Source organism: Schistocerca cancellata, chromosome 2, assembly GCF_023864275.1.
Source record: "Schistocerca cancellata isolate TAMUIC-IGC-003103 chromosome 2, iqSchCanc2.1, whole genome shotgun sequence".
Taxonomy (NCBI): domain Eukaryota; kingdom Metazoa; phylum Arthropoda; class Insecta; order Orthoptera; family Acrididae; genus Schistocerca; species Schistocerca cancellata.
The window spans coordinates 394,814,152-394,826,851 of NC_064627.1; the positions used below are offsets into that span (position 1 = coordinate 394,814,152).

Below are 12,700 nucleotides of genomic sequence, written 5' to 3' on the forward strand. Positions count from 1 at the left end.
ATTACTGCCACCCAGTACTTGTTGCGTAAAATGGTCACACCGATAAACTGATTCGAGATTCATTCACGCCCCAGCTGTATTCTTTATTACATTTATTTTATAGTTCTCCACTTAAACGTCTTGAAAACCGACTTCAATAAAACTTTAAAACGTATTTTTTTCTTTGAAAGCTCATTACGTTACCTTCACTATCGGCACTGTTTCGTTTCGCTTCTTTTAGTTGTCATCCTTAATTAACTTTTTCTGATTGACGGCTGTAATAACATCACTAGTAAACGTTGAAGTTGTCTCTGAACGCATTTTTTGTCGGTGCCTGCTATTCTTATACTACGAAATAACATCAAAAGCGACTTCACAATAACGTTTTCCATTTTGTCACGTGACAAACGAAGTTCTACGCCTTACATTGGTTAGTAGTCCAGATTTTGTATTCTTTTCACTACTGAAACATTTTCTATGCGCTCACTTGATTTATAAGTTGTTTGCTAAGAGCAGAAGTATTACGGATATATTTCCTTTCCTTATATTTGCTCAGTTCCCGTCGCACTAGACTCATTGATACAGTGTTGTGCTTCCGCGCACGAAATGCATGTTCGGTATGGTACAAGTATGGTTCAAATGGGTCTGAGCACTAAGGGACTTAACAGCAGAGGTCATCAGTCCCCTAGAACTTAGAACTACTTAAACCTAACTAACCTAAGGACATCGCACACATCCATGCCCGAGGCAGCGGTCGCGCGGTTCCAGACTGAAGCGCCTAGAACTGCTCGGCCACTCCGGCCGGCGTGGTACAAGTACAGCCATGCCAGAAACAGAGATGCGGCGTTTAATGAAACCTGTCGACTATATCGGGTTTTTCAGACATACACCCGTATATAAACTTCACTGTCTTGCTGGCGTAGCCCCTCCTGAAATTAGACGCTAGATAGCTCCTAGATGCGAGAAAGGCAAGGCTATGACTACGGAACCCCGCACATTGTATGGCCGTCAGCCAGCGCATTCTCTGCTGAAATCAAGAAAGCGCTTTTTGGCAACCACTGAAGTTCTTACTACAAGCCAGAATCTCAACGTGGCGGCATTTGGAGAAATGGATGGTTCAGAAGGAAGAGCTCCCTTCTGTCATTTAGGAAAGTGGACGGCCGCGTGTAGTTACTGTGCGGTTTGAGGCGCCATGTCACGGATTGCGCGGCCTCTCCTGCCGGATGTTCGAGTCCTCCCTCGGGCATGGGTGTGTGTGTTGTTCTTAGCATAAGTTAGTTTAAGTAGTGTGTAAGTCTAGGGACCGATGACTTGAGCAGTTTGGTCCCTTAGAAATTCACACACATTTGAACATTTTTGAAAGTGGGCAACAAAGTACTCTAGTACCTACGAGGTGGAAGACCAGCCTGCAGAAGTGAGGCCTTCCTATGGAGTCAGTTTTCTGCAAGTGAGTCTCTGTGCAGACTAACACCCATCTACTTGCAGCCACTTGTACCATGAGAGACCTGCTGTGGCCAGTTTTCTGCAAACCATATAAACTGCTGCCAACCATCGATTTCCTTTTGTTGATTATACACGTTGTATTTTTGACAAGACAGTAAATAAATAGAGAGACTGAAGATGGAATAGCTAATTTGGAAGTATTAGAAAATGTTCTGCTAATTGTTAGGTCTACAATTCTGGCTCAAATGGCTCTGAGCACTATGGGACTCAACTTCTGAGGTCATTAGTCCCCTAGAACTTAGAACTAGTTAAACCTAACTAACCTAAGGACATCACAAACATCCATGCCCGAGGCAGGACTCGAACCTGCGACCGTAGCGGTCTTGCGGTTCCAGACTGCAGCGTCTTTAACCGCACGGCCACTTCGGCCGGCCTACAATTCTGCTTTCGCCCTTTTTTTTCTCGAAGTTTGAGAAAGTACTGTGAGACACTCACAGTGCTTGCACTGCTTTCTCCCATCTTTCAAGCAGCATACGAATCCCACTGCGAAAGAGCTGGGCGTTTTTCGAGGAGATCCATGAATCGATCCAATTTTGCACTTGCTCACGTGACGAGAGGTGCTGGTCAACCCTGCCATGTGGCACTGATCGAAAAAGGTGGTAGTCAGAGGGAGCAATGTCTGGAAAGTAAGGACTTTCCATTTCAATGTTTCCAAGTGCTCTGGCATTCATTGGCGATAGCACAATATGCGCCATAGAGGTTACGAGAGTATCGATAGAGGCCAACCACAAGACTCGCTGGAAATGAGCCGCTAATGCCCTCTCACCCTCCAGTATTTAGGACCGCTGCCGCGGACCGGAGCGCCAATTTAGCCAGACAGTTTAGCCAGTTTGTGTTATACAACGAGGATACCGGCCAGCAAACAACATCCTCTTCCTGCTTCCAGTGGTACAGCTCTAAAGAGACAAAGAGACGACATAAAAGCGGCTAGAGAGAATACGACACCAAGTACGTTTTGATGGGTTTTGCGATAGGGCGCCAGCACTGTCATGCTGCAAAAATCACCTTTTCATTTCTACCGCTGCATTATGCCCTTTTGTCTTTCGGTGCATGGCTCAAACGCATCGACGGCTTTCGACAACGATCTGCGGCGAGTGTTTCCTTAAGCCGGGTTCCCACGGGGCGTGACACGCTAGCGTGAGACATGCTGTCGTGGAACACTACCCGTGAGAACGAAGAGACGTGAGTTTGACTGTGACGTCACGGGCAGGCGTGAGGGCTCACGCTTCATATCAAACGTGTTTGATTTTCAGTCGTGAGTTTGCCTCGTCTGTGGCTGTGTCAGATTAAAACATCTAGTGCTACGAACAACAAGATGGCAACTATATATGCTGATTTCTCACATGACTATGCATTGACAAAGTTATAGGTCGATCTTATTTTATTACTCAAACGATTACTTTCTTTCTATGCTGGTAACATTTTTAATGATCAATATTATTATGCTGATCAACCATTTTCGTATTATTGTTTCTTTCTATTCCTTAAATACTTAGACCTAGAATACTCGTACATTACTATGCTGAAAATTCAAATAAAATAATAAACGAAAAAGTAGTATACTGTATGTTATTGTAATTACCTGTATGTATTCCATAAGTGCCTTGTGGGCCGCTTAACAGGTTTCAGGTATAAATTTACTAATTGTGTTCTTCGGAACACGAAATAAATATTCCAGACTTTTAAAAGAGTCCCCTGTGGCTAAATTAGCGTAAAGTTACTTGAACTTTAATTTTTGCTTTTACTGCTTGTCTCATATTAGTATATGATTTTGAAATCAGAGGTGAAACGCGTTCCAAAAGGTAGTCAAACTGCGCCTGAGACATTCGTAATAAGTTTTTGAAATCTTCAGGGTAATGGTTTCTTAGTTCCATGTCAACCAAATTATGTGCCCTCGATGTTCTTTGAAGTATCCAGTTCCTGACCCACCATCGTCTTTTCTTCCGTTTTCTTGAGGTTCCACCAACCGATTCATTCTCTGTGCCAAAACAGTAGCAAAAACCGAACTCATCACAGCACAACTCTCGATAAGGAGCTCGTTCATGGCCGGCTTCGCGCGATCAACTGAATCACGCTTTCGTTGGCACTCCACTCCGTGTGAACTGTCCATGCCCCACGACTGATGGTTTCACTCCTGTCATGGCACGAAATCAAGCATGAAAGCGTGGCACACATTCGTGCTCGCGCCCCGTGGGAACCCGGCTTTAGGTTTCAGCAACTTCATAAAGCTTCTCCCTTCCACCGCAATGCCGGTATTCGACGTCAAAATCACCGTTCTTGCGCTCCTTTCACTAACAGGTGCCTTGCCATAGGTCTTACCCAGCATATTTCGAGCCTCAGTCGCAGATTTCTGCTCGCAAATAACGAGAACTGGGCTCGTATGTTGACATATTCAATCAAGAATAACTTTATGAGGCAATCACAAGTCGACTAATATTTTGATGGCGTTATGTTTACAAATACCTAACCTTATTGTATGACACTTATGACCTGCCATCTGCACCAGCAAGTGCCGCGACTGCCATATACAGGGTGTTTATAAATGAATATTGGGGTTTAAACGCTTTATAATATTTATTATATTAAACTTGCAGTTATAAATGATACGTGAAATGAAAGAGCAACTAAACAGTTTTACCAAGAACCTTATAAATATTCAATGTGAGCACCATTTATCACGCGGCACTCATGAAGTCTATAGCCGAGTTCTCCCCAAACGTTGATAAGTGTGTCTTAAGTGATTGTAGCAACAGCTGCTTCAATCTGGTTTCTTAATTCAGGGAGGTCTGCTGGTAGCGGAGGCACGTACACACGATCCTTGATGAAGCCCCAAAGGAAAATATCGCATGGCGTTAGGTCGGGTGAACGTGGAGGCCATGCAAAGCAATCCCTGTCATTGGGCCTCTTGCAGCCTATCCAGAGTTGATGTGTGCCGTGTGACAAATGGTAAAACTGTTTGAGTTGCTCTTTCATTGGCATACCATTTATAACTGTAAGTTTGATGTAATAAATATTATAAAGCGTCAAAACCCCGATATTCATTTATAAACACCCTGTATTGCAAAACGGGCCGGCCGGGGTGGCAGAGCGGTTCTAGGCGCTACAGTCTGGAACCGCGCGACCGCTACGGTCGCAGGTTCGAATCCTGCCTCGGGCATGGATGTGTTTGATGTCCTTAAGTCAGTTAGGTTTACGTAGTTCTAAGTTCTAGGGGACTGATGACCTCAGATGTTAAGTCCCGTAGTGCTCAGAGCCATTTGACCCATTCTGCAAAACGGCGGAAGCTAAGTAGTAGACGTAATATTTTTTAGCCTTCACCGTTAGCATCTAATTACCCTCGAAGCAAATGAGCGCAGTATTTTTACTCGAGTTTTATCAAGTTTCAGAAGAAAAAAGTGTAAATTATCTTCTAAAAGAACTCTTGCCATGTAACAGTAAGGTACAGAATGTGCCCCAGCGGGGCGATCAGTGAGTTAATAATCTCACACAGGATACGAAACATAAATCCCAGGACGTTTTCAGTGACCTATACGTCCCATTTATAACGTTTAGTTGTGAGTGATGCTGCCGAAGCCATATAAATCACCTCGGTTTTCATTTGACGTGACGAGGCAGAGTAGACGCGTATACAGACACTCCAAATCAGAGAAATTTGAGATGATCACTGGGAAATGAGCGGGGCAACCTTACGTTGCTAGCCAACGACGCTAATTCCTGAGTCCCAAATTATGCTCGAAGAGCTGATGCCTGATGCGAAACAGGAAGAGGACACAAATGGGATCGACGAGCAGGTGAGGAAATGTAGCCTCGATGAGCACACGTGCCGTGGAGAGATAGCACTTTTCAGGGTTTTTCGTATTTACCAGACCGGCGCCGGATGGGTCACGCGAGCTCGCCGGGCTGCGGAGCACGGTCGGAGTGGAGGCCCACTCGCTACCGAGATGGAGGCTCGAGCGCTGCTAGTGGCTGCTGTCGCCAGCGTAACGGTATTCCTCCTCGTCTCTGCAGACCTCATGGCCGCGGTGAGTAGCTTCTCTGTTTCTTTATTCCACGAATCGACGTGCCAGCGTCATTTGTACCTTTGTAATTTTGCATAATTTGACCCTCCCACGCAATCGAAGTCGCTAAAGCACGATTTGTGAAGTGGTTTGAAAGTAGAAACTTCGGGCACTGTTGGACCGAGAAGCCATCGTCAGCAGCATGCGGTTTTTAAGGGGGTGGGAAATGACAACAAGCATTAACTGACTGGGCCAAAGCTGAAGAGAGGAGAATGAATATCTAGAGACCATCAATGACAAAATCCTCTGCAGTCCTAAAAATTATATATTTCTAAAAAGAAAAGCTCAATCCGGTACAGGTCCAAAAAAAAAAAAAAAATGGCTCTGAGCACTATGGGACTCAACTTCTGAGGTCATAAGTCCCCTAGAACTTAGAACTACTTAAACCTAACCAACCTAAGGACATCACACACAGCCATGCCCGAGGCAGGATTCGAACCTGCGACCGTAGCGGTCGCGCAGTTCCAGACTGTGCCGGCCGGAGTGGCCACGCGGTTAAAGGCGCTACAGACTGGAACCGCGCGCCTGCTACGGTTGCAGGTTCGAATCCTGCCTCGGGCATGGATGTGTGTGATGTCCTTAGGTTAGTTAGGTTTAAGTAGTTCTAAGTTCTAGGGGACTGATGACCTTAGGAGTTAAGTCCCATAGTGCTCAGAGCCATTTTTTTAGTTCCAGACTGTAGCGCCTAGAACCGCTCGACACCCCGGCCGGCCAACCTGGTATAGGGACTTTTTTCCCATCCTCATGCGCATATGCAAAAGTACGGTATACGTCAATAATAACACCTAGCCACATTGTTAACCTAAGAAAAGCTAAACAGAACCAACAAGAATTCTTAGAAAAAAAAAGCTGTACGTACCTTAAAATGTGAGTCCATAAAAGATTACTGTTGTTAAAATACATTAAAATATATAAAAATGGTGTATCCCTGGTACATGGCATGAAGCAGGATATCCTCCTTATTTATTTATTTATTTATTGTTCCGTGGGACCAAATTAAGGACAAGTCTCCATGGTCATGGAACGAGTCAATACATGAAATTATAACACGATAGTAGAAACAGATAAAATGAAATGTAAGAAACATATTCAGGCGACAAGTCGTAAGTTTAAATATAGAAAAGCAACAATGTAACACTGGAATTTGCTTAATCTTTCATCTCTTCCAGGAGCTCCTCGACAGAATAGAAGGAGTGAGCCATGAGGAAACTCTTCAGTTTGGACTTAAAAGTGTTTGGACTACTGCTAAGATTTTTGAGTTCTTGTGGTAGCTTATTGCAAATGGATGCAGCAGAATACTGCACTCGTTTCTGCACAAGAGTCAAGGAAGTGCATTCCACATGCAGATTTGATTTCTGCCTAGTATTAAGGAGTGAAAGCTGCTTCAATACTAGGCCTGCCACAAAGCCTATCACAGAGGTGGCCCTACATAAAAGGACAAAGGTCCTCAATTAAAAGAGCGGAAAACACCGTCGAATCAAATATAGAGTATTAAATATGTGGAGTATAATCATCATCATCTTGGACAGTTTCCAGCCTCTGGTTGGGTCTGTTTCGAACATAGGTCTCTCCATCGTGTTGTGTCTTGCCACCATCTCTCCATCTTCACCTTGGTCCAGTCTTCTCCTTTCTTCTGGACGCATTCCTCCACTCCTTTCAGCCATCTGTCTCTCGGTCTTCCTCCTGGTCTCTTTCCTTCCTGTTTCATCTCGTGTATCCTCCTGGGTATCCTCTTCTCCTCCATTCACTTAACATGCCCATACCATCTAAGCCTTGATTTTTCTATCCCCTCCTGTAATGGTTTCACCTTCATTAACTCTCTGATCCTCTCATTTCTTAACCTGTCTATTTTTGTCACTCTGATACTGTTTCTCAAGAATTTCATCTCACTAGCTTGTACTTTGCTTTTCTCTTTTCCTATCATAACCCAGAAGTATTGGAACTAGGCAGGCACCAGTCCGAAGTACCGTTATCCAAGTTGGCGACGATAACGTCATCCAAGATGGCGGCGGTGACGTCAATCAAGATGGCAGTTTTTGGCGGGAAGTTTGAATTTTGCCGAGAAAGTGCCACACCCCTCTCACCCAGAAAGATGGCACTAAATTCAAATTCCAACAGGATAATGCATCACACCTAAGAAAATGGCGGGAAAAAGGACTTGTCTTTATTATTTAACCAATTTGAAGCAGGTGTGTTCTCCACTGGATCTGGACTCCAACTAGCTTAGTTCATATCGGTGCCACCAGAGTGTGCTCTCCTGACGTCAGGTGATGAAGCAAGTACCGTCATTCAAGATGGCTGCACCCAGTCTGTTCACCACGAGCTCCAGAACCCAACTGGCTTAGTTCATATTGGTGCCACCAGAGGGCGCTCTCCTGATGTCAGATCATGACGCAAGTACCGGTATTCAAGATGATGGCACCCAGTGTGTTCACTGCGAGTTCCAGAGCCCAACTGACTTAGTTCATATCGTGGCCACCAGACGGCGCTACCGTGAAGTCGAGTGATGACACAAAATCGTCTGCTCTCTCTCATGCACTCGTTATAACTGGACACGTGCCACGTCAGCAGCCCACAAATGACCGCTTACATCACAGACTCAAGAGCGCACCTTTATACTTGCGATGGACATAGTCGTCTGTAAATATGCTAACTAAAGTAACACCCACATCGCTAATCTAACCTATCAATTACCTAAGTACTTAATTCCATTTCAGTTTTAATCATATTAAAATAAGTCAATTTAGAAGTTCAATATTCGATGATAAAATGAGAAGTTCCATATTTTCCCACTATCAGTGGGGTGTTAATTCATGACCTAGCACCCCCGCCCCTAGAAACTGCACTCCTATTGGCTACTGCATTAGTTATGTGATTCAGCTTCATAGAACCTAGGACTTGGAATCAATTTTCACCAATGCCACACCCACCTGGACTTGGACTCAAATTCTCAACCACGATCCTCAGCCTGTGCACAGTGCATGGTGCAACCCAAGATGGTGGGGCGAAACAGCTGGAAAGCAGATCTAGACACAAGTCTTTATTTTGCAGGCCGTGTCCCCACCATGAAGTTTACTGTCCAACTGACATAGTACACATTACTGCCATCAGATCGTACTATCATCCCTCCTATGACCTAATCCCAGATGGTGGTCTGAGGGGCGAGAATTATGCTAAAATTAGTCAGGCTGCGCTAGGCTGCTGGGGAAAGTAAGAAAGGAGTCCACTCTATTTACTTTCGAACATTTTACTTAGAGCTCGAATACATTTATCACACTGAAGCAAAACACTCTCCATCTTCCAGTCTGATTATGTTGGAAGTGTCTTTTATTTAAATCAGCAGATGTGTGGTGTGTTATGGTTTCCGCCGTAAGACACAGTAGGCACTAGCAGCAGCAGCAGCAGTTTGAGATGAAAATTCCCAGAGGGACTGTGTACACCGCTAGGAATGCTTGGCTGGCTGTACGCTGCGCTATTCTGGGGAGTATTGTGTAATATCTTTCTCCGCACTGGAGTGCAGCACAGCTGTGTGTCATTGCACCAGCATAAGTGCCTAGGTGACTTCTAAATGGGATGTTCGTAATTTTTCTCTGCTGGGGTGTAGAGAATAAGGATGATAGCATGTTGGGCTGGATGATTTGAATGGGCGCGGATCTGTAGTACTTGTATGTAGTTTGAGGACGTGCCACATTGCACGTATTTCCGCCGAATGGTCAAAACACGGTCCTGTTGCACTAAGGTCGTTCTGTTTCTACATGAGTTGCAGAAGGTGGTGGATATGTCTTTATACGACTTTTGCTCAATTCTGACTTACATTGGAACGATCACATGCGGAAAGCTGTAGAAATGGGAGCAGTTGCAAGATGCGTAGGGTGTGACTAAAAACATGTTTTAATTTTACTGTAGCAGATAGTTTCAAGGAAAGGTGACTCGTTTAGAGATATGAGAGTGCCTGAAATATGATTCACTTATGGCTGTGAGCCTACGCAAGTATGTGCTTGAATGGAAAGATCTGTTTCCAAATGATGGACATAATTTCTAACATATAGTGTAACACTTCAGATCGGAGAAGCTAGTGTACATTTTCCTTGTTATGGCCTTAATCAGCACATCATCTACTACTACTGTTTGTGTTGCTTCTCAATGAGTCATGGCCTGTAACTCTGCGGATATGTCGTGGAACCTCTGATATAGTCTCGAGACAGAATGCGCTGCAAATAATAATTATTTGGGGTCAGTGTGAGGGGGTCGCAAATACCGCGTACACGCCACGTTCCTTAGCCGAATCACTTTCAAAGTTCATTGTTTTTATTCTGAGGTTGCATCGTGGGCTTGCATATTCCTACGATCATGGTCATGGTATTTGTCCTGAAAAAAGAAAACTACCTCAATCAGAGGTAATGTCGTACCACCATTTGTAAAGTGGGTATAGCTTTTAACATGGATACTTGTGTGCACCTGTAGAACAAAGAGCGCTTGTGAGAGCAACATGCAATAGTTGTTGGGATGGAGTGTTTTTCTTTAACATCTGGTCGATTATGTCTCTCTTTCTATGACACTGCGGTAGGACTCGCAAGAAGAACATATGGGACACGCACACGCATCGTTGATTTTGGGTCAGTATTATTTCGTATCACGGGCAATGATTTATTGACGAACTTTTATACTTAGTAGTGGCTGTGGGTACATGATATGTACGTATTTGAGAATTAGGTTTATAAAGCATGTGTTTGTGGAAAGGAGATGACTATGCCCTGTAGTAGGGAAGGTATGGAATTGACTTGGAGTACTGTGATAGCAAAGGGAAGAGTATGTCCAGTCGTAAGGCAGGTAGAGATATTTCATTTTTCAGAGCCACTGCTTTCAGTAGAGTGTATTTATGATACTTCACTCATTGTCGAGTGACATTCAATTGAGATCGCAATCGTAAGATGGGCGGCTTTCATGATCAAGTGGATATTTGAGAACATTGTGTATGGAGGTGTGTTTGCGCTGGACCATTACTCCATCCCATGTAAATTATTTGGTTGACTGCTTCTGAACATTTCACGTCTTTATTTAGTTGAGAGAAGATCGATTGTGGTGTGTGCATCTGGCACATGGAGGATAAGTTTGCCTGTTCTCCAGACATGGGAAAGACCTTAGTTGGCTTGTAAATTATATGGATGATTTGGAGTATATTAGATTAGCGAGATAGGTATTTGAGGGTGGAAATATGATTTTTCATGTGTTTGTTTCTAGTTAGTCAGTGGTCTAGAGCACACTCCATGTAGCTCAAGTTTCGTGTATGTAGAGAAATGATTTTGCGTCTGTTTGTCGAGAATTATGTTGCGTTAGCGATCGGTAGGACGCCACCTAGCGCTTGATATGGAGAAGAATCGGGAAAATTGTATAATATTATGGAGAAAATACGTGTGTTCTTGTAATCGCCGAGTCTGGAGATGTGTATAGAAAAGCGAGCAGGCAAGGAAGGAGCGACAGAAACGCATTTGTGTAGAGGGGAAACGACTGCGAATTTGTAGAACAGTTCTGAGAGCGATTTCGGCCCACTGATGTAAAAGGGTCGATTTTGTATGGTGTGGGATACGAACTGTATGTTCGCTAGATCGACACCGTACACGTTGATATATTGCTGAGTTGGAGATCAGTTTCACTCACTAATGTTCAAGCTCCTGGCCCCAGTGGGAGGAGGGTGTAAATGAGTAGGTGTGTTTACGTATTTGATGATCTGTAGACAATTTTGCGTGGTTTAGTTGTCGGTGTGAACTGGTGATCAGTGTAAAGTAGTTTATTACCGCAGAATGTCGCGGCTGTAGAAAGAAAGAAAAGGCTGACGGTGCTTCCCTAGGACTGGATGGCATTGTAACATATAGCCAGTGTGAGTGTAGGCATATGATAATTTTTTCGGGTGCTGTACAGATATAAAAGATAAGTGCATTGTTTCTATAGAATGTGTATGTATCGTATTGTAATAAAATATGTATATATTGCATTGTAAAGTTACTATGGTATGTGTTATTGCATGACCAGACAGAATGACTGTGTGTCCTATCATGAGAATCATATAGATTCAGCACATTGATAACGACGGGGGTATGATAGAGAGCATTTACATGGAAAATTATATGTGCTATAGATACTGAAGTGCAGTCGTCAAGAGGAGACATTGCCTGTACAGTGATTGGTGTCGGATGGTAGCAGCAATGGTAATATTTAATTGTAGTTAGATTGGTAAATGTATTCTGGGCTTGCAATATTCTTGTGAGTCTAGTATGTATTTGATAATTTGGGGAGAATTTTGTGGATTTAACTGTCAACGCAATTTAGCGATCTGTGTAAAATGACCACTGGAAGTTTGAGAAAGAATAGGTAGGTGGCACTTCGACACTAGCGGCATAAGTAATTCGCCGTGTAAATTCGATAAGAGCAAATAAGAATGCTCGATTCATTGACATCGTTTGTGCTGGGATATAGGAGTCCCTGCATAGCGCAGGGAACGTTTGCGTATGTTGAAATCTGGAGGGGAAAGTCGTTAGGAGCGCTGGGATGAGTGCATTCGATATTATTTTCGTAAGGAGGTTCTGTTAGAGTAGGAATTTCCATGCATACAAGCTGGGACATATAGAAAGCTAGAGTTAACTATTTCTGGAAGAATACACAATTTGGGAGAGGTCGAGTAGGTTATTATGTTAGATAGCAATGTGACTTGAGTTTAAGATTGATAACGTTGCTAGATGCGTTTGCGATGGTATACGGCTACCCGCGGTGAAACGTCAGTCAGACTTCACGTATGGTCTGTTAGAATCGCTAAGGAGAAAGCAGGTTCTGCTATTGTGGAATGGACTTCTGCAGGGTCTTAACCCGGACCGCAGTTAGAGTGAGGATAGCGAGGAAAGCCCCACGTGTGCGGCCCTGCTTGGAGGGCACGCACTGTAAATAAGTCCCAACCCCTGTCCGGTCGTGTCATCAATGGTGCTTACATACAACTTTCCCCTGCATTTGGGGGCAGCTCGCGGCTGCACTCTTGCCCGATCACGTCAACGTGTATGTCTAGGTGAAACCGTGTTTCGATAGGAATTTCTCAGAAATGACGTATGAATGAGATGTCGCCGCCACATGCTTGCAGGACCCAGGCGGGTGCCAGTGTGTGGTTTGACAGC

At 44.0% G+C, this 12,700-nt stretch overlaps 1 protein-coding gene across 2 annotated transcripts in view; it reads left to right on the forward strand.

The window, feature by feature from the left end:
- Positions 1 to 5,402: 5,402 nt before the first annotated feature.
- LOC126145920 (uncharacterized) overlaps positions 5,403 to 12,700 on the forward strand; it is a 202,597-nt gene continuing 195,299 nt past the window's right edge. For both annotated transcript variants that reach the window (XM_049915588.1, XM_049915589.1), the window contains exon 1: positions 5,403 to 5,504. In XM_049915588.1, coding sequence (XP_049771545.1) covers positions 5,424 to 5,504 — 81 coding nt within the window. In that variant the 5' untranslated portion in view covers positions 5,403 to 5,423. The remainder of the gene's footprint in view (positions 5,505 to 12,700) is intronic.